Source organism: Erythranthe guttata, chromosome 6 (assembly GCF_056151865.1).
Source record: "Erythranthe guttata isolate IM_541 chromosome 6, IM_541, whole genome shotgun sequence".
In the NCBI taxonomy this organism is placed as follows: domain Eukaryota; kingdom Viridiplantae; phylum Streptophyta; class Magnoliopsida; order Lamiales; family Phrymaceae; genus Erythranthe; species Erythranthe guttata.
The window spans coordinates 17205921-17231526 of NC_142538.1; the positions used below are offsets into that span (position 1 = coordinate 17205921).

General features: G+C 36.5%; 8 protein-coding genes across 11 annotated transcripts; 5 read left to right on the plus strand and 3 right to left on the minus strand.

Annotated features, from left to right (window-relative positions):
• The first annotated feature begins 1752 nt into the window (after positions 1 to 1752).
• LOC148770314 (uncharacterized) lies at positions 1753 to 2347 on the plus strand. Its single transcript, XM_088819108.1, has 2 exons — positions 1753 to 2046; positions 2129 to 2347. The coding sequence occupies exons 1-2, from the start codon at positions 1753 to 1755 to the stop codon at positions 2345 to 2347; spliced, it is 513 nt and encodes a 170-aa protein (XP_088675234.1).
• A 1332-nt stretch (positions 2348 to 3679) lies between these two features.
• Positions 3680 to 5565, plus strand: LOC105955663 (complex 1 protein, LYR family protein). 2 transcript variants are annotated; one of them, XM_012979434.2, is made up of 4 exons: positions 3680 to 3814; positions 3922 to 4128; positions 5019 to 5140; positions 5294 to 5565. In XM_012979434.2, the coding sequence occupies exons 2-3, from the start codon at positions 3940 to 3942 to the stop codon at positions 5130 to 5132; spliced, it is 303 nt and encodes a 100-aa protein (XP_012834888.1). In that variant the 5' UTR covers positions 3680 to 3814; positions 3922 to 3939; the 3' UTR covers positions 5133 to 5140; positions 5294 to 5565. The 2 variants fall into 2 exon arrangements, with proteins under 2 accessions (XP_012834888.1, XP_088676148.1); XM_088820022.1 differs by having other exon boundaries at positions 3685 to 3817; positions 3920 to 4128.
• A 37-nt stretch (positions 5566 to 5602) lies between these two features.
• LOC105955661 (uncharacterized) lies at positions 5603 to 7551 on the minus strand. Its single transcript, XM_012979431.2, has 3 exons — positions 7108 to 7551; positions 5937 to 6279; positions 5603 to 5830 (listed from the first exon to the last, which is right to left on the minus strand). The coding sequence occupies exons 1-3, from the start codon at positions 7479 to 7481 to the stop codon at positions 5765 to 5767; spliced, it is 783 nt and encodes a 260-aa protein (XP_012834885.1). The 5' UTR covers positions 7482 to 7551; the 3' UTR covers positions 5603 to 5764.
• Positions 7552 to 8574: 1023 nt separating this feature from the next.
• LOC105955366 (Pentatricopeptide repeat (PPR) superfamily protein) lies at positions 8575 to 11951 on the plus strand. Of its 2 annotated transcripts, none has more exons than XM_012979083.2 (2): positions 8575 to 11141; positions 11501 to 11951. In XM_012979083.2, exon 1 carries the CDS (start codon positions 8689 to 8691, stop codon positions 11068 to 11070), a length of 2382 nt encoding a protein of 793 aa, XP_012834537.2. In that variant the 5' UTR covers positions 8575 to 8688; the 3' UTR covers positions 11071 to 11141; positions 11501 to 11951. The 2 variants fall into 2 exon arrangements, with proteins under 2 accessions (XP_012834537.2, XP_088676150.1); XM_088820024.1 differs by having other exon boundaries at positions 8575 to 11132.
• Positions 11952 to 14948: 2997 nt separating this feature from the next.
• Positions 14949 to 16792, plus strand: LBD1 (LOB domain-containing protein 1). The gene is made up of 2 exons (XM_012979430.2): positions 14949 to 15265; positions 16278 to 16792. The coding sequence occupies exons 1-2, from the start codon at positions 15044 to 15046 to the stop codon at positions 16617 to 16619; spliced, it is 564 nt and encodes a 187-aa protein (XP_012834884.1). The 5' UTR covers positions 14949 to 15043; the 3' UTR covers positions 16620 to 16792.
• A 539-nt stretch (positions 16793 to 17331) lies between these two features.
• LOC105955658 (Mitochondrial substrate carrier family protein) lies at positions 17332 to 20772 on the minus strand. Of its 2 annotated transcripts, none has more exons than XM_012979427.2 (6): positions 20281 to 20772; positions 19424 to 19535; positions 18939 to 19054; positions 18784 to 18862; positions 18421 to 18654; positions 17332 to 17842 (listed from the first exon to the last, which is right to left on the minus strand). In XM_012979427.2, exons 1-6 carry the CDS (start codon positions 20604 to 20606, stop codon positions 17549 to 17551), a joined length of 1161 nt encoding a protein of 386 aa, XP_012834881.1. In that variant the 5' UTR covers positions 20607 to 20772; the 3' UTR covers positions 17332 to 17548. The 2 variants fall into 2 exon arrangements, with proteins under 2 accessions (XP_012834881.1, XP_012834883.1); XM_012979429.2 differs by having other exon boundaries at positions 19424 to 19518; positions 20281 to 20736.
• A 227-nt stretch (positions 20773 to 20999) lies between these two features.
• Positions 21000 to 22537, minus strand: LOC105955365 (F-box/kelch-repeat protein At3g23880). Its single transcript, XM_012979081.2, has one exon. It carries the CDS (start codon positions 22475 to 22477, stop codon positions 21329 to 21331), a length of 1149 nt encoding a protein of 382 aa, XP_012834535.1. The 5' UTR covers positions 22478 to 22537; the 3' UTR covers positions 21000 to 21328.
• Positions 22538 to 24097: 1560 nt separating this feature from the next.
• LOC105955657 (F-box/kelch-repeat protein At3g23880) lies at positions 24098 to 25555 on the plus strand. The gene has a single exon (XM_012979426.2). It carries the CDS (start codon positions 24216 to 24218, stop codon positions 25368 to 25370), a length of 1155 nt encoding a protein of 384 aa, XP_012834880.1. The 5' UTR covers positions 24098 to 24215; the 3' UTR covers positions 25371 to 25555.
• Positions 25556 to 25606: the final 51 nt, after the last annotated feature.

The following is a 25606-nucleotide window of genomic DNA, read 5'->3' on the forward strand; positions in this document are numbered from 1 at the left end:
GCGATATGATTCATGTTTCTGTACGAAATAAGTTTCTTTGGCACATTTGGGTACACGAATGGATTGTACTAAAGTTGACCATTTAGGATAAATACCGTCAGCTAGATAATAACCGACATCATAATTCCTACCTTTGATCGAATAATTAACTGGTATAGATGTACCATTGGTTAATGCTTGAAATAGAGTTGATTTTTGTAGGACATTAACATCGTTATTTGTACCTGGGAGGCCGAAGAATGCATGCCATATCCAAGTATCATGCGATGCTACTGCTTCAAGTATGATAGTGCATTTTTTGTTGCGTCCACGGTATGCCCCTGCATGAGCTGTTGGGCAATTTTTCCACTCCCAGTGCATGCAATCTAGGCTCCCCAACATCCCAGGAAAACCACGAGATTCTGCAACTTGTAACAATTTTTCAATGTCTTCCGAATTTGGATTTCTCCGATAAATTTCACCAAATACCTTGACGATATGACGGCAAATTTTTTTAACAAATCTGATTAGAGTTGACTGAGCAATCCGAAAATATTGATCAAATGAATCAGCAGAAGTACCGTAACCAAGAAATTGGATAGATGCACACATTTTTTGATAAGACGTAAAACTTTGTCGTCCTGTACTGTCGTACGATTTCTTCCATGAAGTTGAGTGTTCTTTTAAAGCCCTCCTAATTCGTTGAAATAAATCACGACTCATCCGGAATCGCCTGCGGAATTGTGTGTCGTATGTGGGATTTTCACCAAAGTAGTCATTTTTTAATAGAACTGCGCCAGCTTCCCTTCCACGATCCGTATATGCATGGCCATCAATAGCCCCACCCCAGGTAACATGATCCTGAGATTGCGATAAATAATATTGTTGCATCATTTGTTGTTGTTGAATGGTATAATTCCATATATAATTTGTGTTTCGAGTTTGAATATCAAACTCGTTTGAAGAATCTTCAGGATCAGATTCATTGGTAGATGAAGATGATGAAGATGATTGGCTTGAAATATAGTGAGATGGTCATGCTTTGTGATTCATTGTTTAATGTGTAATGGTTTGATGTGTAATACCTTCACCATCATTAACTTATAGAATACTAGTTGCAAGTTATCACGTAAATCATTGCAAGACATACTTTTCTCAATGATTCTTATCTCAAATTAATATATAGGCCCTATCTCAGATATGGGCTTCATGTCTTTGTCTCTTCATATGTTACTTTTTATTTATTGTTTTTGTTTTTTGCATTTTCGTATTCTAGCAATTTTGACGTATTTGTTTTGGCTCTTTCTCACGGAGATTTACTAACAAAAAGAGAGAATAAAATTGACAATTTATTGTGAGGTACTTTAATAGATTTTACTTTATTCAATTCGTTTCAAAAGTAGAAAATAATAACTTTATTGTGGGGTCCATAGCACTTGCTAACATCTATATTTGCAGGAAACTTGTGGCTCTGTAGAGTTTGTATAGCTTTTAATGTGTTGTCATTCATGTTTTGTCATTCAATAATAAATGTGCTGCTTTAACTTTTAATGTGTATTGGATTTTAGTTTGCAGAAACTATTAATGTGAATTGTCATTTCAGTCTGCATAAACTATTAATGTGTTATCACAAAATCGTGTAGTCATTTCAGTGAAGTTTTATAATATTATTTACTATATATACTATTCAATTATTATGTTCTTCACCACTCAAAATCATTCTCTCACCATATTTTCCTTCAGACAAATAGTATTAGTATTTCTAAAAAGAAAATGAGTCAAAGGGGTCTTGGATTCAAAGTAATTGAGGACGAGATTCTTTGTAATGCATATGTACATCATTCAACTGATAGTGCGGTCGGAACATATCAGAGCAAAGACGATTTGTGGGCGAAAATACAAAACTACTACAACCACGAAGCTGTTGATGTAAATAATTTGGAGCACATAAACTTGAGGTCGTTAAGTTCTCGGTTCGACAAAATAGCTTCTTCGTGCACATTGTTCCGGGCAGCACTTATTCAAGTTACAGCTCGAAACCAGAGCGGTGGCAATGCTGAAAGCATGGTAAGTATATGTCTTATTAATACTTAAAAATAGTTAATTATAATTTATTCCCAATAAACATTTTTATTACTAACCTTTACAGTTTGCGGAGGCCAAAGAACTATATATCATCAAAGAACCCAAAAATCAACCCTTTAAGTTTGATCATGCTTGGAAAATATTAAAATTTCACGTGAAATGGGCTGAACCAATTCAGCCGAGTACATCATCTCCCATGAATACGGTACTTCATCTCCTCTTGGAGATAGTTCATCATCTCTTCTTGGACATAGTGACTCACATGACAGACCAAGGGGAATGAAATGAGCGAAAACAAAAAAAAGACTCACAAATGAAAAGGATCCCATGTGGCAGGAGATGATGAACAGTGTTGGAAAGAGCCAAGATCTTATGCAAAAACAGCATGAAGAGTACTTAGATATGCAGAGAAAAAGAGAAGCACGTTCGGATTTATTGGCGAGCCTTAAGCAGAAAAAAGAAGACAATAGGGAAAAAAAACTAAAATTAAAGGCTTCTGAACAAGATATGGAGGTTATGAGAGTGGATTTGAGTACTCTCACACCCTTTAGTAAACAATTCTGGAGTGATAAAAAACAAGCCATCATTGATAGGGGAAGCAGGTCAGGAGCTGCTAGGAATTTGAATTTTTGTGGAGAGGGGAGTGGACCAAGTGATGAAGATGTTTACGTCCCGGAATCTCCAAACAACAACAGAGAATGCAACTATGGCGAACCTACTGGCGATGGACATTTCTCTAATTTGAACTATGATAGTCAAGACTATTAATCTTAGAAAGTAAGGGGTACTCTTTCCTTGTTAGGCCAAACAAGGTTTTAACGAGGCCCCTTTGAATTAATAAAATTTTATTTTGGCTAGAAAAAAAAAATTGCTAAGTAGTTTATGTATTTCATTTATATATTTTGTCTTGTAATTTATTATGTTACGTTATAATGTTATGTTTTTGTTGGTTTTTGATAATAAACATGTTTATTGTATAAACTTTATAACTTATTAGAGCCAAATGTATTTATATTTATTTAATAATAATAATAATAATAATAATAATAATAATAATAATAATAATAATAATAATAATAATAATAATAATAATAATAATAATAATAATAATAATAATAATAATAAGTAATGTATTTATTTTTTGAACACTAATTCATTAATTAACACTAATATATTTTCTATAAATATGCTTATAAATTGGTAATCACATGAAATTAGTTAATATAATAATTTTATATACTAATTATAAAATGGTGTTAATTACACCAAATCCTATTTTAATTTCTATATTTGATATAAAAAATAGGATTTGGTGAAAAAATTGGTAAAGTAGTGATAGGGTGGGAGTTGCAAATTTCTTCACCAAAAAATTTGGTGAAAATATAGGATTTAGTAATATGGTGATATGTGGTTTGACCACAATGAGAGACTAAAACCAAATCATCATAATTTTAGGTGTAATGCCGATTTAGTGATTTAAGTTGGGAGGTTAAAAACACCTAAATTAGGTGAAAAAAATAGGATATGGAGATGGGTGGAAGATGCCCTAATATGAATATCCACCCCTATTAAACCAAGAAATGGTCCCAAATGTTTTTTATTCAAATTTCCACCGCCTAATCTTCTTTTAATATAAATTTCCACCCCTAATTTCTAGTTATATTACCTGCGCTGGGTTTCAGCTTGATTCAACCACGGATTTCATTGTTCCAGCCTCTGGGTATCCCGGATTTGTTCTTATCGTCTCTCTGTAAGGAAATTTACCAACTATTCCTTTTCTTTTTCTCCCCAATTTTTCTATTTGCCATCAATTATCAATCAATTTTAGGGTTATTCAAAATTTTGGTTTGTGTACAGAAGAGGAAGAAGAAGAAGATGGGTACAGCGGCAAAGGGGGCTTACAGAAACCTTATAAAAGCAGTGAGAAAACACATCGGAAAAGAAGAACACAAATCTCATTTCACAGATTTCATCACCCAACAATTCAAAAATTCACAAAACCCTATTAATTTGAAGCTCGCCCATGATTACACTCTCTATCTCAACAGCGTCCACCACCACAAGGTTTAGTGTCAATTTTTATTTATTTTATTTTATTTTTAATGCTGTGATTATGTTCTGCAAGGCTGCGATTGATCATATCTAAACCCTAGTTCCTATTTCTTTTTATTTTTCCAAAAAAAGAAACAAAAAATAGAAAGAAAGAAAAATCAAATCTTGGAAGTCGAATTGCGCTTTATTACTGGTTCAGTGTTTGCTGCTGAACATTTTGTTCTTCCGAAATGACTTACATATCTCTTTATGTATTGATGGCAAATGCAATGAGATGATTGAATATTGATTAGCGGTGGAAATCGAAATCGGAATTTCCGATTTCCGCCAATTCCGATCCGCAAAATATCCGAATTTGAAACTATTTTTTTCTTTCTGATTTCCGATTTTTTTCCAAATTTATTTGGAACGGAATCGGAATGGTGTATAAAATTACCGGAAATTTCGATTTTAGTTTTGATTGCTTCTCGAGGCATTCCGAAATCGGAATGAACTTTTGTGTTACGATTTTTTTGGAACGAAAATTGGAACCCATTTTTATACGTTCGAAAATAATTAGAAATTTTCCAAAAAAAGCTATTTCCGATCCATTCCATCCGATTTCCATCCCTTGTGCATATGTTTATCAATTGTAGCAGTTTAAAATATGTCTGTTTTTAATTCATTCGCCATTGTTTAAGATGTGATTTGCATATTAATGGCTTAAGATGCGATTGTGTGTGTGTGTGTGTGTGTGTTTCCGTATTTTTTTTGAAAGAAGAAATAGCTACACCGCACCGTAATGAGCCCCAGTTCTCTAGTATTAGTACACGTGTGCTCGGCTTCTCGTTAATGTTGAAATTATTTAGAATAATGAAGTCAATAAATTTGTCGTAACTATTACATTATGGTTTGAGATGCAGGAGTTGCTTTTTTCGTATAATATAGCGGTGGATAGGACAGATGAGATGAAAAAGGTGCTCGGAAAATCTGCCGCAAGTGTCGGGCTTCAGCTTCCCGATGTTTATCAGCCTTGATAACTCTGGTCAGCTTTTTAATCGTTTTTCTTCCCCCACAATATTACAACTCGGTCCTTTTTATCCCGTAATATCTTGAATTCTTGTTAATCTAACTAAATGTTAATTTGAAAAGAGACCTATACTATCTTGAAATTAAGTTCGATAATTTTGTTTTGCAGCTATTAAATCTGAGGTGATACATTGAATCGACGAAATTGTGCGTTTTTCATGGATAAAATAAGTTTCGGGGCAGAATAGAATCGGAATCTGGATCTTGGCAGTGATTCTTGGCTGAAATATTTTTTTTCGTCGGTTCTGTACTTTCTGCTCGTTGGGAGTGTGTGTTTTGTACTTCCAAAAAGGTTTATGCTGATCGTTCCGTTCAACTTGTTAAAGTTGGAGCGGGAATTCATTGAATTTATGGAGAAATCATCGAGTTGATTTATTTAAATTTTTATGGAGCATAAAAAAACACTGCACGAAATTGGTTTATTTTAACTGAATTGAGCTTTGATAAAAGAACATAACTCATAATCTTCTTGTACATATCATACTATTTTCCTTATTGCTAAAATTGCGAACTCGAGCTAAGTTTCATACAACAACAGAAAAACAAAGATACAAATATTTTCAACATCGGCAGACAACTGCTACTCAACGAAAGAGAAAATAACATTGTTCTTCTTGGCAAAATTATGCGTCGTATGATCGATCACCTGCCCATTAAAAAAAAAAAAATCGAATAATTCAATATATACAGATACCTCCAAACTTCAAGCAAGCAAAGCAGATAAAAGCCAAATGAGATAGAAAAGTGCTCACATTAGTATTGCTCAGTTCCAGGTTATAGAAATCCATTGTCTTTTCAAGAAACAACGGTCCAGCATGCCACGTACCCCGATTCAGCTTCAAAAACGTGGGGCCCGCAATCTTGAAAACACGAACATCATCAATTTTGGGAGGGGCGTAGAAATGTCCACAGTGTGATTGGACGAGATTTGATCCAACGGTTCCCGTAATTTCACTTGGATCAATGGTGGATGGTTTAGCAACTCCGAGGTACCAAACATGACCACCGATAGAACCTAGGCACTGTGTCACGCTGGCGTGGTGTGTAATTGTCGAAAACTCGAGTGGTCTGTCCTCAAGATGCATTATGTAAAACCTGATTAAATTTATTAATTTTGTTTTATATTAGTCGCCTTATTGTTCTGTCTGCATTTAAACAAATAAAGTTCCCGACCTGAATGCTATAACCTTAACCTTTTAAAACAAGCGTAAATTACGGCCACCTCTAAGGTAAGGTCAAATTAAGAAAAAAAAATCCTACTGTTTGGGTAATTACAAACACCCCTCAAGTATAAATTTTCTTGACTGTTATGGTGATAAATTTAAAGATTCCGTAGAATATTCTCTAGTTTGTATTCGTTTTGTGAAAAAATGCAGATTGCACCACAATCTGATATTTACATAGCAAGAGACAACAAGAGACACATCTTATAATCATCTTGCTTCATAATGTGTAGTTCGATTGTTTCATAATGTGTAGCTCGAATGGGATAAAACGGGTACAAGTTGGAGAATATTCCACATAATCTACAAGATTCCGTAAATTTGACACCACAAGGGTGGACGTGTAAGAAGATTCATAATTGAGGGGTGATTGTAATCATCCAAACATGAGCGATTTTTTTTTCTCGTAATTTGACCTTACCTCAGCGCGGGTGGCCGTAATTTACCATTTTTTCCCCACTAACAACTCAAATAAACCACATTTCCTTTCTTCCTTGTCTCCGAGTTAATCAAGCAGGAAGATAAAAAGAAGCTTACAAGCAGCTGAATAGCTTCAGAACTAAGCAGCTTATAAGCTGCTTGAAAGCACTTCCACAACAATTGAAGATGTAAAAATAAGAAGTATTAAATCAATTAATTCTGCAATCAACATACGCACAAACACACTAACAGCCATTAGATGTAGAGAGATAGGGTTTACCTAGGGATTCCATGGGAGAGGTCGAGCTGTGCGTCGCGCGGCCCAAATTCATCGCCGTCCGGCGAGGCAACTATCACCTGACCGAATTCATGGAAGCTCTCAGGGGTGGCTTCGATGGGCTTCAGACTGATAACCGTCGGAGAAGGCGACGCCCTAATTTCGTCGGAGTTAGCAGCGGCCATCTGATTACTGTACGAGGATGAGTGTGATAAGGACTTGTTGATTCGAAATCGGCGACGATGAAGGGAGTATGATTGTGGTCCGGCAGAAAAATTGGGTATTGAGAGAAAGCTGGAGATGGCGGTGTATGAGGCGGCGGCGGCGGCGGTGGTGGTGGATTTGGGTGGCAGGTGGTGAATTGGCAGGCTATTCATGTGGCTGCCAAACTAATGAGTGGGAATTATACTTTACTTGGAGTTTGTTTATATTTTATCATTTTATTTTTGATTTTATATAACTAAAAAAAGATAGGCTCCAGTGTATTAAATTATAAAAATAAATTTAATTTATTAAAAATAATAGTTTACAAAATTAAAATTTGGGTAAATTGCGCATCACGGCCTGTAAATTTCTAACTTTTGTACTTTACTCTCTCAATGTTATTAAAAGTGAATGTCCATTTCAAAATGTTATTCTTCCGACGCATTGTCTCGGCCCTCGATAGCAAAACTCCGATGAGTTAGTAATCGAAATTGAGTATTTTTGTTGCATTTTACCTCTTTGAATGTTATTTTTGTTAAACATCATTTTTTTGCACATTGTTCCTTTAAAATATTATTTTTATTGCACAAAGCCCTCAAAAAATTAGCTTCCACGGCAAAGTACCAAAATATTATTTCGAATGGGAACATCCCCTTTTTTATTTTTAGGGGGAAAAGTGCGAAATGGAAAATTTATGGAGGGCGAAGTGCATTTTGTTCAATTTTTAATTTTATAGTTAATTATGTTAAATTGTTTTTTTTTTTCTTTTTAAAGTTATACTCCTCCACTTCTATGTAGATAACGGTTCCTTCGACCCTACACCCGGTGAAAAACACCGGGTGAGTCTTCTACTGCCACGTGTTTTATTTTTTATTTTTCTAAAACCTCCTAAAGGTAAACCCTAGCGGGGAATCTATTATAAAATACAAAAAAAAGACACGTGGCAGCAGAAGACCCACCCAATGTTTTTCACCGTGTGTAGGGTCGAACAAATCGTAGATAACTAATATATAAAACAAGCAAAATATTTAAAAAAAAAAAGTTAAGAGTATAATAAGACTGTTGGAACACCCTGTCCAATAAATGAATCAAAAAATATAATATAAAATTGAAGAAAAATATTGTAAAAAGTTTATTATTAAGCTAGCAATAAGAAAAAAAATATAATAATAATAATCGGCTAAGTATAAATTATTATTATTTGAAACTATGTTCTTCGAAATAATTTTTAAATTATAATTAATAAATAGAAACTCTAAGAGGAAAAAAAAAATGGCTGCAATCTGCACCCTTCTCTCTTCCCCCAAAACCCCTACCACTTCACTGTAACAAAAGCCCTAATTTGAAAAAAGAATAAAAATAAATCAAAGAGAAGAAACAATGGCAACCACCACCACCACCGCCGCAGAACCTCCGCCACCGCCGCCGCCACTTTCATTGAACTCCGCACAACTAATCTCCACCATCACCGACATTCTAAAAAATTCCACCACCGCCACCTCCGCCCCATGCGCCGCCCTCTCCCCGTACCTCCCCCACCTAACCCCACCCATCATCCACTCAATTCTCTCCTCCCCCACCCTCCACCACCACCCCTCCGCCCTCCTCTCTTTCCTCAACTGGGCCTCCTCCAATTCCGCCCTGAAACCCTCCACCCCCCTCCCCCTCTCCCCTCTCCTCTCTCTCCTCTCATCTCTCATTTCCCACCACAAATTCGACGACGCCAAAAGCATCCTCCAATCTCAAATCCAATACGAACACCCCCACCACCACCTCCACCGCCACCTCCTCCACCCCTCCCCGCCCCTTCCGCCGCCGTCCAAAACCCTCCTGAACACCTGCATCTTCGCCTACTGCCGCTCCGGCTGGCCCCACCTCGCCGCCCAGATTTTCAAGAAAATGAAGCGCCATAAACTCCCGCCGCGCTTGCTCACTCTCAACACCTTGCTCAGTGCTCTGGTGAAGAAGGACCCTTCTTCCCGCTCAGCCCGTTTCTGCAACGAATTGTTCAACGACGCCGTGAAACTCGGTATCGCCCCAAACGTCGTTACTTTCAATATTCTAATTAGCGGGTACTGTCTGGAGTATAAGTTGAAGGATGCATTGGAGTTGTTGAAGAAAATGGAAGTTGATTTCAAGTGTAAACCCGACAACGCGAGCTACAACACGATATTGGGCGCCATGTGTAAGAAAGGGCGCTTGCACGATATTCGTGATTTGTTGCTGGATATGAAAAGCAAGGGTCTTTTGCCGAATAGGAATACTTACAACATTTTGGTCGACGGGTATTGTAAGATAGGATGGTTAAAAGACGCAGCCAAGATCGTCGAGTTAATGACTCAGGACAACTTGTTGCCCGACGTTTGGACGTACAACATGTTGATTAACGGGTTGTGCAAAACGGGTAGGATCGACGAGGCGTTTAAGCTGAGAGACGAGATGGAAGGACTGAAGTTGTCGCCCGATGTCATCACTTACAACACTTTGATTAACGGTTGTTTCGAGGCGAAAAGGGGTTCTTTAGCTTTCGAGTTAGTGGATGAGATGAGAGAGAAAGGAGTGAAACTGAACGAGGTGACTCATAATATTATGATTAAATGGTGTTGTAAAGAAGGGAAGATGAAAGAAGCGAGTGAGATGGTCGAAAGAATGGAAGAAACCGGGTTTTCGCCGGATTGCATTACTTATAATACTTTGATAAGCGGGTTTTGTAAAGCGGGTGATTTGGCGGAGGCTTTTAAGACGATGAATCGAATGGGTGGGAAAGGTTTGAAAATGGATACGGTGACGCTCAACACCGCTCTACACAATCTATGCCGAGAGAAGAAGCTAAGCGAGGCGTACGAGTTGCTTAGTTTCGCTAATAAGAGAGGCTATATCGTAGACGAGGTGAGTTACGGTACTCTTGTTGTTGGGTATTTTAAAGACGAGAAATCAGAGAGAGCTATGAAGATTTGGGATGAAATGAAAGAGAAGGATATTATTCCGAGTATTATTACGTATAATTCTTTGATAGGCGGGCTTTGTAAATTGGGGAAAACCGATGTAGCAATAACGAAGCTGAATGAGTTACTGGAGAATGGATTGGTACCCGATGAAACGACGTACAACACAATTATACACGGGTATTGTTGGGAGGGAAACGTGGAGAAAGCGTTTCAATTTCACAACAAAATGGTCGAAAAATCGTTCAAGCCCGATATATATACTTGCAACATTCTATTACGAGGGCTGTGCTGCGGGGGTATGATCGAGAAAGCTATTAAACTTTTCGATACGTGGGTTTCGAAAGGGAAGAATCTCGATGCTGTTACGTACAATACGTTAATAACAGCCTTGTGTAAGGAAGGGAGGCTCGAGGAAGCTTTGGGACTCGTTGATGACATGGCGGAAAAGAAACTAGGGCCCGATAACTACACGTTTAATTCGATCATCGGCGCGCTTAACGATGCTGGGAGAACTAAAGAAGCTGAGGAGCTATTGTCGATTATGTCGGAAAGGAATAAACTAATTCAAAATCCGATGGTGAAAATCGAGGACGAACGGAGTGTAGTTGGTAGTGAAGGTTCGGATGAATCGGATTCGAATACGGTGGCTTGTTCGGAACAGATTACCGAGCTTTGCGGTGAAGGGAGGTATAAAGATGCCATGCATATATTTACGGAACAGACTGAGAAGGGTGTTTCGGTAAATAAGTCGACTTATATTACTTTAATGAATGGACTCATCAAACGGAGGAAGAGTATTCTGAAGCCGGTTTAATTTATATTTGGATTTGTGCCCTCGGATTCCGATACGAGCATGCTTCACTTCTTTATTGAAAGGTAACAAAGGTATATACTTTCGTCTCTTCTTATGTAAGAAAATTTGAGTAGCCGTTGATCGGTAGTTTTGACAGTTACTAATCGGGAAATTAGTGTCGATTATTCAAAAGAAATATAAATTGTGAACAATATTCAGTTGAGCTGATATTACCCGACCAACCGACTATTTTCAATAATTTATTGCCGGTTTTGATTTTCTATTTCTTTTAGCGAAAACTGGTCAACACGGACCCAATATTGCGTGTCGTTGACTAAAGAGTGAAGACCGATGTATCGTTTATTTTTTCTGTGTTCGTTCTTGGCTTCGTTCGTGCTCTCTTTAATTTATAAATAGTTTGAGTCTAATCTATTTTATTTGATTAATGCAGTTCAAAAGGTGAAAAGGAAAATAAAATTAAGAATTATCAAGAACTGAATTCTTGGACTTCTTATACTCGGAGAATCTCTATATTCCTCGAAAATAGCTGCTCATCGAAAAGTTGAAGTCTTGGGAGTAAGCTGCTACGGAGATTTAAGTGATTTATCCCGGTTTCGGTTTTTGAAGCGGAAAAGAGGTAAAGACTGATAATTTGCGAAATACCCGATTTGCTTACTCAAGTTTATTAACCATGGAGAAAATGCAGTGTCTCTGTGTAAATATATGTGCGACCAAACCAAGCTCGATTCGTTCCAAAAGTGTAAGTACGAATTATATAGTGTAGTACGATTATTTATAGCCAGTTATCTAAAAAAAAATATTGTCTATTCTGTAAAAGAAAAACCTCGATGCACGCCCACACAAAAAAGTCGCAATTTTTAATCTTGCTATTTCTATTTCAAGTCCCCCGACTGATCACCTTTCGATCTCCTCCGGATATTAATTTATACTTTAATAACATTAACTCGAGGGTTTTGGAACTTATTCTTGAATCAAACATTAAATTTTGATGAACGGGTAACGAACGATTTGTAATTTTGACTTTTATAATTCAATAACTTTAATTCAAGAATTTTATAACTATTCTCGAATCAAACGTATGTTTATTGAAGAACTTGTGAGGAACTCATTTATATATAATCCGATGGAATTAATGCCTCCCGAATGTGTACTTTCAGATTTCAATAACGTTATTTCGAGGGTTTTTAACCGTAATCTCGAATTAAACGCTAGAATTTGTACAGCTCTACGATGAACGCCTTGTCTATGTGGCGAAGAGCACCGTAGAACTTTGATGAACTCGTAAAAGATAATTTGTATATTCTCTAGAGATGATTCGTTTATTCTCTCTTGTAATTCTCGAGCTCTATGTAGCTGTGTGTCAAGTCTCTACAAATGAACCTCTATTTCTACTCGTAGGGTGGAAACTCCGACCATAATAATCACTTGATGAGGTGGCGCGATGTGACTGGTCCCTCATAATTTGATCGGCATTAATTTAATCGGTTGTAATTTCGACACTCCAAGCTTTTTTCACATGTAATTTGGACAAATTGGACTCAATAATGGTGATTCCTCAGAGTCAAGATGCTAACTATTAATGGAGTAATTTTGATTGATTACTATATAAACACCTTTGGTATGTGTATTTACATATTAAGTAGAGTCATTGAAATTTAAGACGAGAGTAACGCTGGGCTCCGTCCATCAAGTCATTTTCGTATTCAATTCAAAGATTATTGTGACAAGCTGATGTATCTCGTTTATACTATGCTACATCAGGTGAAATATATCAGTATATCTTTACTGTTTATATACACATGAAAATACATATAACTTCGTATTGGTGTGTGCAGATCAATGTAAAAAACATCACCCATAACCTTTATCGGATGTAAAGTAGAAATAACCCTTGATCTATACTATGCTGATGCAAAGACTTTTAAAAAAGTAGAAGTTGATGAATTGCTAGGTGTATTATTGTTAAATGATATTTTCATAAATTATTAGAAAAATAGAAATTGGTGACTGAGTAAAACTCAATGATAAACACCATCTTAGTAGAACTTACACGTACGAGTGGAAATTGGAACGAAATTTATGAATTTCGTTGATTTCGATCTAAAATTTTCCGATTTTGGAGTAATATTTTTCTATCTGAATTCTGAAATTCCGACTTCTAATTTTTTCGAAATTAGTTGGATTGAATATTGGAATATATATGATTTTGGATTTTCGATCCAATTTAAGTTCCAAAAATAATTTCGAAAATTCTGAGTTCTTTCCGAAATGTTAAACTTAAAATACCAAAATTATTATTTATTTTATATTTAGGTAACCCAAAATTGAAAATTTTCGAATTCCGCCGATTCCGATCCAAAAATTTTCAATCTTGGAACAAGTGTTCCCATTCCCGATGTTTTTGGAACAAAATTTGAACTAGTTTTTCACTTCCGAAAAAAAATATTATTTTTTTCAAAAGGGCTAATTCCAATCTGATCCGTCCGATTAATACTCCTACTTACACGAGTGCCGACACAATACATTTAAACCTCTATAAATTATACAGTTAGGACTAACATAATTCTATTAGTTAGCGAACTATTAAATTGCTAAACTAATAATTTATTATATTTTCACCGAGTTGGGACTAGAAAAAACACCATCCATGATTTAGGGAAAGAAGCAAAAAGAAACTAAGAAATAAAAAGAATCAAACTAAAGTCATTTTGTCCACGAGCTACAACGGTGCCTTAAAGGTTATTTCTATGGTACACCCGACGAATGTCACACAGGGTAAATTTTTACCGTTGATCTACACCCACCAATGTGGATATGTGAGTGTTTGTGAACTTATGAATAATAAAGATCTATCCAATCTATTTCACCCGATGTAGCATAGTATAACGTACATACATGCATGATCGATTGCCACGTCATAATTGGCAACTTGGAAAAACCACGCCGTCTTATTCGTGGCAGCAGCTGAATAGTCGCTTTGTTGGTCAGCACTGGGACCCACGAATTGTGCCACGTGGTATTCTCTTATGGTATGATTGGTGTAGTATAAAGATGAATTTATTGTAGATTGGTGCAAAATATTGGTTGTACATTTATTAAGTACACTTAATAAATGCGTTGGCTATTTTAATCTCCTTTTCACAAAATTTTGACCAAAGAAATATTCTATGGTTCTTCAAAAATATAAAAAAATTATGCCATTTATTTTGCAACTTTATAATAAATTCAAAAAGTATTAGAACTATGTATGAAAATATTACAAATTAAAATTATGTTGTCATATTATTTTTGACAGCACACAACTCTATTTCAGTAGCACGTAGGGGTGTTTATTCGGTAAAATCGTACCGAACTGTACCGGAATTTCGATACTTCAAAAATTTGTATTGTTTACCGAACTGAACTATTTGTTATAACCTTAAAGAATTTAAAATAAAAGAAAAAATATTAATATTTATTAAATATTTCAGTATTCAGTACTGAATACCGAACATCAATACAGTATACTGTATTGAATACCGGAATTGTGAAAGATCTTTACCCAAATACTCCGGTTCAATATTTGGCACGTTTCGGTCGATTCAATCAGTTTACCGATCGAGTGAACACCTCCATGAGCAAGTAAAATTCACAATCTTGTAAGCATTTTGATGCATAATTCAAAATCATGTTACCTTTTCAATTAGTATATATCTATAGTCTATAATTAAATATAAATTCAATTTTACACGAAGAAAAACAGTTGGCTGTGTTTTTATTTGGTTTTAGGCAATAACCGACCACCCACCCCCTACCACCCACCCCCCGTACCCCCATTCCCCTTATCGGCGGGAATTTAATTCCCCTATAAATATTTGTTTATCTATCACTCAAATAGTAATGGAAAAAAAAAACAAAAAACAAAAAATAAATAAATAAAAGAATTAGAAATTACATTAACACCCCCACTCCGTCCTTCCACCAGTTACTAACTATGGAGTACAGCAGAAAAACCAACACCGCCGGTGATTCGCCTACATCATCAATTTCTCCTGATCCGGCGGTGATTCTCAGCCCGTGCGCAGCTTGCAAGATCCTCCGGAGGCGGTGCGGCGAGAAGTGCGTGCTGGCGCCTTACTTCCCGCCCACCGACCCACTCAAGTTCGCAATTGCCCACCGTGTTTTCGGAGCTAGCAACATTATCAAGTGTTTGCAGGTTAATTTAATTCTATTTTTTTTGGGAGTTATTATTAACATATTGTAACACTCTTTAGTTACCGAATACTTTCTCCTTTCATATTCAAGTTCATTCATAAACAAGTGCCGTGTTCGTTTTTCACTCAGCACGAGTCATAAGAATCTCAATAAATATGTTTTGATTTTAGGAAAATAGATATTGATCAACAAAAATATCTTTATTTATTAATTAATGCAGGAAGAGTGTTGTAGAGTTAATAAGAGCATGATTAGAAGATTTGTAACTAATGAACTACATTAGAACCTCGATAAATTAAATGGTAAATTACACCTACACTCCTAATGCATGTTAAAATAACTTAAAGGTCCATGTAGTATCGATAATTACAATTACCACCCTAAAACATTGTTAGAAACCATACGGAGAAATGTATTAGATAAGTTATTGAGTTAAAGTTCTAACAGACTATTAACTTGAGGTAGTGATAGAGTCAACATAGAGCTAATGAGTGACATGAGTCTCCTGACATTCTTTAAATCTTTATTATTTTATATAAGATTTATAAATTTTAGTCTATGATAGCATTAATGGCCCCGCGGGAAACAAATATAGTGCATATCGATCTCCAAGACATAAAATCTTGGATATGGTAAATGTTTCAGGGGTATTGCTATAATTATCAATACCACATAGATCTTAAAGTTATTTTAGCATACATCAAGGGTGTAGGTGTAATACCCTAAATTAAATGATTAACTCAACAAGAACATGTTAAATGACTAACTCGATAATTTTTATATTTCGCTAAGTTAATAGAATTTCTCTAGTTACGTCACAATTAATCTATAAAGGTTTCAGTGTATTGAAATTCTAAAGTCACAAATAATGCATAACAAAACACTTCTATAAAGTGACAGACATTGTAGAAGACGTGGCATTCAATGTTGTGGCGGGGAGTTATAAATATATAAATATTTAATTTTTTTATAATATAATATAATTAGAAAAAAATGAAAAAAAAAAATTGCAGGAACTTCCAGAAGATCAAAGAGCAGATGCAGTAAACAGCATGGTTTACGAAGCGAATGCTCGGGTACGGGATCCAATATACGGTTGCACGGGCACAATTTGCCATCTCCAAAACCAAATCGGCGAGCTCCAAGCTGAACTCGCAAAGGCACACGCGGAAATCTTTAACATGCAATGCCAAAACTCGAAATTGTTCGAATTCATTTCCATCCGGAACGTTCTGGAAAACTCGCGACAAGCAGAAATGCAGCAGCTTCCGTTGTTTGATGAAAACTCGTCGTCAAACTTCTTTACCGATGAAGCCAATTTGGAACTTTCTAATTGGGAAACTCTTTGGACATGAAATATATATATATAATGCATACATAGACATATGCATAGTACTTAGGAAATAATTACCAATAATAAAGCAAATCATTTAATTTTTATATTATTTAATTTTATTTTTTTGTAACCCTGATCATGTCATTAGCAATAAAAGCTATGGCTGAGGGGGTTTTAGGCCTTGTTTGCTTACCTATATCTATTATTAACTCCGTGCTACTAACTATTCGTCTCTTTAGAAGGTATTAAAATTTGGTATTATACGATTATTTTTCAATAACATCACTACTTTACAATAATCGCATCCTAATTTATAGTATTTATGGACAAATTTGACCTTTTCCTATTTAGTCGCTATAATTAATCACGGTGGGTCGAGCAACTACTAATTTTATTGGATAGCAGCAGTTAAGGTGGTGTTTGCAAAAGCGTTTACAAATAGATTATGAACTTTTTCTTTTGTTGCTCATAATCTATTTATAAGTGTTCGAAAAATGAACTTTTGTTTTTGCTTCTCTTAAAATAAGCAATGTTAAGCAACCATAACAATGCTTTTTATGCCTTTTCATGCCTTTTCTGTTTAAGTTTAGTGTCCGGTAAATTTGTAAACACCCTAGAAATAAGCACTTAAAACCAACTTAATTCACAATCCATAACTTCTGCTTTTAAATAAGCTTTTGCAAACACCACCTAATTGCAACCTAATTGCATGCTTCAACTTTTATAGCGGGTTTGAAACACATAACTAAATCCTATTATTTAGTCAATAAAACTTAATAACAGTAACCAAACGAGGCCTTATAGGACCATAGTCTATAACAATTTAGTTTAAGAGAAGCCAAATTAATTGCAATTTGCAAACACTTTTTTTTTTTTTTTTTTTCCTTTTGAGATAAATCAATTGTAAACACTTAGAAATACATATTTATAGCATTACCTCCAATAATTTTAGCCCATGGCCTTCCTTATAAGCTCGTAACCCGCAAAATTCATTGCACCAAGCGGAGCAACCCAAAAGAATCTCGGAACTGCCCCTTTGAACAATCCGAGTGGACCTTCATTTTGCAAAATCGAAAGTGCTAAAATCGAAAAAGTCACCTTTTGCCCTTGAGGAGCAATCATCATCCTCGTTTTTATTACATCGAGTGGAGTTGTCATAACTGCAGTTATCCCACCGGACAAAGCCCCTATTACGATTGCTTCTAGAGGGTCCAGCTCTCTTTCTAGAAGTTTCCGAGCAACCTGAATATATGGGTTCTACGATAAATAAATAACATCGCTTAAATAATAATTTCTCCCAGTCCCCACTCGGTAACAACATGTTAATGATAATTTAATATTCTGCTAAATTAATAGAATTTTGCTAGTCCCAACTGTATTGGTTTAGAGTGGTTTAACTGTATACATATAAATGTGGGGCAAATTACGACCACTCCCTGAGTTATGGTCAAATTACAAAAACCCCCTCCTGCTTGGGTAATTACAGCCACCCCTCAACTATATATTATCTTACGAAAAGACCCATCCAAAGGTAAATTTAGGGATGCTAATTCGGTAAAATCTAACCGAAATTTTGGTATGCCAACATTTCATACCGTTTACCGAACTAAATATACGATTTGGTTCCGTAAATAACCGAATTACGTAAATTTTATGTAAAAATATTTAAAAGGAGAGGTGGCTGTAATATTACCCAAACAAGAGGGGTCTTTTCGTAATTTGACCATACCTCGGGGGATGGCGCCGTAATTTGCCCTATAAATGTAAAACGAAAAAAAAATGGATTCTTGAAATGGAATTTGAATGGAAGATTCTAGAACCTTCTTGGATTGGGAATAAAGGCCCGCTCCGGCGACGTAGAAGGGTATCTCGCGGCAGAGAGTTGCACCGGTGCCACGGAAGAAACCCTTTGAACCTTCTAGAAGCCAAGTTCCGGTTATAGCTTCCCCAACATTGTCGAACAAACCGGCCTGCAATCTCTGCTTCAACACTTCGCATGGGATTCGCATTACTGTTCCGATAAACGTGCTACTAAATGATGCCACTGAGTGAACCTAAAACACCAGTCCCGAAATTTCCAATTTAATAAATCAAAAAAATAAAAATAAAATGATATTGCCGAATAATAGGAAAAAAAAAAAGCTAATAAACAAGAAAATACGTTCGTCACGGCACTCGATCACCTGTATTTCTGAAAGCGTCGGTGCAATGTTTACCAACACAAACTTGCTTGCTTCACAAATTCCGGTTCGCATACCGTGGCTGCATTATTTCATTATATATTATAATATTATCATACAGAAAACGAAAGAAATGATGTACAGTAATCAAATTAAACCTTGCAAATTGCCCGACAATAGCTGGTATAGATCCCTTGTATAATCCCCGGACCCCGATTTGAGAAATCTTCGATATAATTTCCGGGGAAGTAACAGTCGAAGCTTGCACCCATGTCTGGCCAAAATTATACAATTAGAAACTCGACAAATTAATACTCGATAAATTAATAACCTCGCTTAAATAATAATTTCTTCCGGTCCTGACTCAGTAAAATTGTACTAAATTATTAGTTCGATAATTTCATATTTCACTAAATGAATAGAATTTTGTTAGGCCCGACTGTTTTAATTTATAGAGGTTTAACTGTAGTTCAATAAAAAAAAAATAGCTAATACATTATTCTTCCAAAGATCCATTTTCTATAATAGCATTAGCACACCATCACAAAAAGGGTTCGTAAAATCATCTTTTTAATTGAATTTCGACAATGCGTTGAAAAAAAAAAGAAGAAAATATTAATAATATAATTTTGTATATTATTACCTTATATGTGTCAACGGGGTGCATTAACGTTGCGGATAATGCACAGGAAAGCCCTCCAGCCAACGCAGATTTTAGAACACTTCCTGCATGTGTTTCTATACGAGAAATATTTCTATTTCGTTATTACAGAGAGTATAAGATACTCGTCAGTTTCTATCAAAAAAATCTGGTTCGATAACTAATCAACTGATTATTAATCATTACTCTGAATTATTTTCGACAATGATTTCATCCACTTCAAAATCAGATTATGCATTACATTACTAGTTATCAAAATCACATATACATCAGAAAATTTATATAAAACTTGATGTTATACGAAATTCGCCTAAGAAAATTCGTAGCGTAAATAATTCTGAAGCATATAATAAACCTTCTCTATATCCATTGACATCAATAACAAAAATCAAATAAAAAACCCGGAAATGTTATACGTCGTTTCAATTTTACTAATACATTTTGAAACTTCGAACCTAACTTTGACATATTTCTAGTATGATTTGGGCAAAATTCGAAACACGAAAACTGTAGTACTTTGGATTAGCTTTCTAATCCAACTTAAATCAGTTAGACTAGATGCCGTGTGACAAAGTTATGCATGAATGAATCACATTCTGAATTTTAGATAGCTCACAGTTGTGGGCAGTGTTCGTTGATTAATGTATATCTTTCTCGTCCGACATCAAATTTTGGTAATTCAAATTGGATTCTAAAGCTAACTCAAAAAGCTACAAATTCTATGTTTCCGATTCTGCAAAATTTGGAGTTAAAAGAATGATCAAAATCGAGTTTGAAGTCGAAACGGCAATAAACACTTGAAAAAAGGGAAGAACAAATTTTTTTTTTTTTTTTTTTACCGTTGGTCTTCCACATCTTTCGCAGAAGCCACTCCAACTATACTTGACGGCAAACCTCGTACTCGCGCAAACTTCAAAATCCCTAAATTACTGCCGAGTGCCCTAAAATGGTCGAATTTATCAACGGGTCGGGTCGAAGATTCGTAATCAGCGTTCTTACAGCAATGATCTTGTTGAAATTCGTGCAAGATCGGATCTTTCACGAACCCATTGAAGCAGTGCTCGAATCGAAAATTTGATTCGATTGGCAAAAATGCGTTCTTGAAGAGTTGAATCGAGTTCGGAACCGAGTGCGGTAATGGATCATCCTCCGCCGCCACCACCATCACTGAAAAAAGTCAAACCCAGAAATTATTTGACACCCAAAATGCAGAAAACAGTCCCTTAATTTCACTGGTCAAGTTAGCATTAACATGAATTCCGGGCCGATAAAAAGAAAAAGGGAAAAGAGAGGATTTGTTTTTCTTTTTTTTCCTTGGTATAAATTGTATTATGGTTGATGAAGGGCATTTTTGTACTTTGCTAGCAATTTTTTATTTATTTATGGTTTTAAACTAAGAAAAAATTGTAAAAACTTCTATAAAAAATAATTTTAAATTTGGAGGGATTGAAGTGAGAAAAAATTAGAATTTGTTTTAGATGCCCCATTTATTTAATAACTAAGTTATAGAAATCAAGAAGAGACACAATGTGTGGAGTATGTTAAGATCCAAAACAAATATGAAATTGCATTCTTTTTTTTCACTAAGAAAAAATCAACTGAATAGACAAAAATGACCATGTGGACATCAGAAAATAAGTTAACTGGCGGAAAATTATGCCCACAAACAAAAAAATATATTAGGGTGCATTCGAGAGTGCAAAGTGCCATAAACTATTTTCCGGGGTGCAAACTGCTAAAATGTTACATGTCAAGGGTACAAAGTCTAATTAAGCCCAAATATGAATCCAACCAATGATGCAAGAAAATCAGAACAAGAAAAAAAAACAACTTGGGCACTACAATTGTTTCATAATTTTTCTGGTTTCGGCTTTCTCCGGTTCACCGTTAGACAAGCGAGACTAAACTTTCACAGTACACATCCGCTTCAAGAAAGGGAGAAGCGCTTCTTATCTCAGCAAGCCTCGACCGTTTATCTTTCGGGCTGTAAATCATGAAACTCCTTAAACACTCGACCAAGATTTCGCCCTTCGGTCCAATGCAGAACGGTTTCGAGAACCGACCTTGCCCGGGATCATGAAGATAAGGCACCGTCACAATTTTAGCCCAAGATTCACTCACCCCATACTCCTTCATTACCCAAACATCCACACCGATTCCCGGGTGATCATAGAACACACAAAGGCAATCACCAAACGGCCGAAACCACGGGGCGAAATCACCGTCAACGTAAATCGGTTGAGCCACATTCCCGCATATCTCACTTGCTAAATCGAACGAAACAATATCCCATTTCGAATCCGATTCATTAACTCTTCTTCTACTCCAATGAAGATTCCCACTCACGAATCTCCCGGTTTCGTTAAATGGGAGACCGTCCTCGAAGGCCTCGATTCTTTTCCAAGAATTAGTCGTGCAACTATAGATTTTCACAATGGCTCCGTCTCTACCGCCATTAAAGACTACCAAAACCTTGTAGTCGTCGTTCGACTCGTCGTAACCGAATCCGTAATTGATCACGAACATCGTCAACCTATCATCGGTGGCATCGGGCAATTGCTTGAACTTTCTAGTGGATGGGTTCCACAAGAAAATGTGTTTCATGCTAATGACTATGCAGACGAGGCCGTTACACGTGCCACGCACACATACTGTGGCTACGGAAATTGGAAACGGGAAATCGACGCTAACGGCGTCAGTCACAAGCCCAGAAAACAGTGACGGCAAAGAGCAGTGACTGAGCGGCAGATAGGCTGAAACGACGCCGTAACGGGTAAAGTTTGTGTCTTTTCTTGAAATTTCGAGATGGGCTTTGATGAAATCGTTGCTGGAGATCAAAGCGCGCCATGATTTTGAAACGGAGGTGAATTTCAAGAGGGACCTGACGGGCAGTCTTAACAGGATTTCTTCGATGATTTCTGCCGGCAAAGTTTCGTCGGCCGCCGCCGCCGCCGCCGGCGGGATTCGGAGACGGGTTCTGGTAGGACTGGGTCGATGATCGTACTGTGATAATTTTGATTCTGATTTTGTTACCATTTTGGTAGAATTCAGAAATCTCGTTGTGGAGGATATGAGGATTAAAACATAGTCGACACCACTAGGGTTTAGACTTTAGATCCAAGGTCAATTTATGGGAAAATTGCACTTTGCCCCTTTAGAAAATGCCATTTTTGCACTTCTCCCCCTCCAAATGTAAAAACAAGACTGTCGCCCCTTGAAATATAAAGCTCGGTGCATTTTGTCCCAATTGTTTTTTTTTTTTCTTTTTTTTTTCGGTCTGATTATCGTCAAGTTTGAGTGAATTGGAACGGTGATTTCGTTCTTTAAGGCTATAAATGTCACATTTTCCCACCCCATATTACCGTGATTATGAAGAACAACGAACAAATTTTGTCAAACTTGGAAGATAATTTCGTCCAGTTTGCAAGAGACTTTTCACAATTTGGGAAGATTTTTTGTTAATTTGGGAACCCTAAATAACTAGGAAAGGAGGATTTTATACGCAGAAAAAGTAAAATGATATATATATACTAATAATTCGGCGAGAACTAGACTGAAAGTACATATTCGTTGCAAAGTACACCAAGCTGTATATTTCAAGGGATTGGCTATATATGCTCCACCATTTTGATCCTCTCACTCCACCAAATGGTAATCTCAAAATTACCCTTAATCAAAAGACCAATTTGCCCTACTACTATTTTGTTAAAAAAAGCACATATTTCAAACTCTCTACACCAACCACACAACACTACAAATGTTTGTTGATGGGAGAGAAATCCTATTGTTTCTTAAACGACAATGATTTTGAGGATTCATATCAAAATAAAGCAATAGACGTGAGAATTTTGTGATTCAGTGTCATTTTATGTTCGGTTTTATGAGTATGAAGTTCGAGTTTCGCAACTACACCATTGTTTTCGCAATGTGTAATTTTCTGCCCTTACAGTCGGATAATGTTAACATTTTCTGTACCGAAAACATAACAAAATTTCAGTACCGAAAGTTTAGCAAGATTTCGGTACCGATGGACGGGAAGCCGACGAACGGTGGGGATAATGGCGAATGGGCGACGAAACTAAACTACTCAATGCTAGATCTGAGATAGTCTATTAAAAATTTGTTCGAAGTTTTTGTTACCTTAACTAACCAAACTCGAACACATATTTTCTTTCAATAATTAGTTATGAAACTTGACTCAAAGTGGATTGGGAAAAAAAAATGATAAAATATATTTAAAACAATCAAGTTAATCGAGTTCGATCCGTGTTACTCAATTAAAACACATTCAAGCTTACTCAATCTGCTTATTCAAGAAAAGTAAATTAATGGGAAAAATACATTTTTCGTCCCTCAAATTTGCACCGATTTCACATTTGGTCCCTCATGTTCACAAAAAATACATTTGATCCCTTATGTTTCTAAAATTCACACTTTTAGTCATTTCCGTCAATTTTCCGTTAAAACTAACGGAATCCAGCGTGTTCCATGACTAACGGTAAATAGACGGAAATGACCAAAATTGTTAAATTATTGGAACATGAGGGACCAAATGTTTTTTTTTTAACAGGTGACTACATGTGAAATCGATGCAAACTTGAGGGGTGAGAACTGTAATTTTCCCGTAAATTAATATTTGTGAGATTCTCCTCTTCTCAAGAAAAGTATCTTTACTATTTGTACCATTTTAACCCTACCTCCGGCTCCGACAAGAATACTAAAAAACCAACTTGAACTACATTACACCTCCGACTCCGGTAAAGCAAGCTCCAAAATGGGAAACATATCATCAATCAGAATATTCCGTCGCCGAATCAAAACTCCGGCAGCCGCCGAAATTTTCCCAGAAGAAATCATCGCCGAAATCCTGTCAAGACTCCCCGTCAAATCCCTCTTGAAATTCAGGTGCGTCTCGAAATCATGGCGCTCTCTAATCTCCGACAAGCATTTCATCAAATCCCATCTCCAAATTTCAAGAAAAGACACAAACTTTACCCGCCACTGGATCATCCAAACTTTTCTATTTGAAAACCCGATCCGAAAGCAGAGCCTCAAGCGCTGCTATTTGCCGTCACTGTTTTCTGGGCTGTCGTCCGATCCACTCGAAATTGATTTTCCGATCGAAAATTACAAAGGCGGAGTTTGGGTGGTGGACAGCTGTAATGGGCTCGTCTGTATATCCATTAACGAGGGACGGCATTTTCTCCTGTGGAACCCATCCACCAGAAAGTACAAGAAATTGGCTGACGTGGACGACGACGATGATGATAGGATGAAGTTGATCATCATTTATGGATTTGGTTTCGACGAGTCTAGCGACGACTACAAGGTTTTTTGCGGTTTCTCCAATCGGGGTAGGGGCGGAACTATTGCGAAAATTTATAGTTTGAGGACCGATTCGTGGAAACGAATCGAGTTCTTAGAGGAGGATAATCTTGGATTGGATGCTACCGGGAAATTCGTGAGTGGGAAGCTTCATTGGGGTAGAAGAAATAACGGACCCGATTATTCTAATTGGGATGTTTTTTCGTTCGATTTAGGAACTGGTGTATGCGGAAATGTGGCTCAACCACTGAGTTATGTCGAGACCGGTTTTTCGCCTTCGTTGAGTGTGCTTGATGGATGCCTTTGTGTGCTTTATAATTCGCCTAGAACGAGCGTAGATGTTTGGATAATGAAGGAGTATGGAGTGAGTGAATCTTGGGTTAGAATAGTGACCGTACCATATATGCACCTCCCGTTGTCGAATCCATCAATTCATACACCATCGTTGTGTGTCGGACCGAAGGGCGAAATCTTATTCAAGTTAGGATCGGATTTCTTGATTTACAGCCCGAACGATAATCGGTTTAGGTGTCCTAAGATGAGGAGCTTCGGTGCCTTTCTTGAAGCCGGTGTTTACTGTGAAAGTTTAGTCTCGCTCGTGTAATGATGTTTTATCAGTGCTTTATGTAAATGAGCCGAAGAAAACATGTTTCGTTTCTGGTTAATCTCTGTCTTATGAGTAGGAGCGTAACTTGATTCAAACATGGCTTCTTGATATGATTTGATTTTGTGTCTGAAGAGCTGATAAAATACACACTACTAATTATGAAACGGATGTTTACCGTTAAAGTTTAGTCTCGCTTGTCCAAAGGTGAACAAGAGTAGCCGAAACCGGAAAAA

Bases quoted from the DNA above. Each gene is read 5' to 3' on its own strand.
- LOC105955658 (XM_012979427.2), bottom strand. From the start codon at position 20,606: ATGGTGGTGGCGGCGGAGGATGATCCATTACCGCACTCGGTTCCGAAC. The intron at 18,863-18,938 runs GTTTAATTTGAT...GAAATAATGCAG, and splicing joins ATTGTCGGGCAATTTGCAAG to CCACGGTATGCGAACCGGAA. The intron at 18,655-18,783 runs GTGATCGAGTGC...CTGGTGTTTTAG, and splicing joins CGACGCTTTCAGAAATACAG to GTTCACTCAGTGGCATCATT.
- LOC105955366 (XM_012979083.2), top strand. From the start codon at position 8,689: ATGGCAACCACCACCACCACCGCCGCAGAACCTCCGCCACCGCCGCCG.
- LOC105955661 (XM_012979431.2), bottom strand. From the start codon at position 7,481: ATGAATAGCCTGCCAATTCACCACCTGCCACCCAAATCCACCACCACC. The intron at 6,280-7,107 runs GTAAACCCTATC...AAATTTAATCAG, and splicing joins CTCTCCCATGGAATCCCTAG to GTTTTACATAATGCATCTTG. The intron at 5,831-5,936 runs GTGAGCACTTTT...TTTAATGGGCAG, and splicing joins TGGAACTGAGCAATACTAAT to GTGATCGATCATACGACGCA.
- LBD1 (XM_012979430.2), top strand. From the start codon at position 15,044: ATGGAGTACAGCAGAAAAACCAACACCGCCGGTGATTCGCCTACATCA. The intron at 15,266-16,277 runs GTTAATTTAATT...AAAAAATTGCAG, and splicing joins ACATTATCAAGTGTTTGCAG to GAACTTCCAGAAGATCAAAG.
- LOC105955663 (XM_012979434.2), top strand. From the start codon at position 3,940: ATGGGTACAGCGGCAAAGGGGGCTTACAGAAACCTTATAAAAGCAGTG. The intron at 4,129-5,018 runs GTTTAGTGTCAA...TTTGAGATGCAG, and splicing joins ACAGCGTCCACCACCACAAG to GAGTTGCTTTTTTCGTATAA.
- LOC148770314 (XM_088819108.1), top strand. From the start codon at position 1,753: ATGAGTCAAAGGGGTCTTGGATTCAAAGTAATTGAGGACGAGATTCTT. The intron at 2,047-2,128 runs GTAAGTATATGT...TAACCTTTACAG, and splicing joins GTGGCAATGCTGAAAGCATG to TTTGCGGAGGCCAAAGAACT.
- LOC105955657 (XM_012979426.2), top strand. From the start codon at position 24,216: ATGGGAAACATATCATCAATCAGAATATTCCGTCGCCGAATCAAAACT.
- LOC105955365 (XM_012979081.2), bottom strand. From the start codon at position 22,477: ATGGTAACAAAATCAGAATCAAAATTATCACAGTACGATCATCGACCC.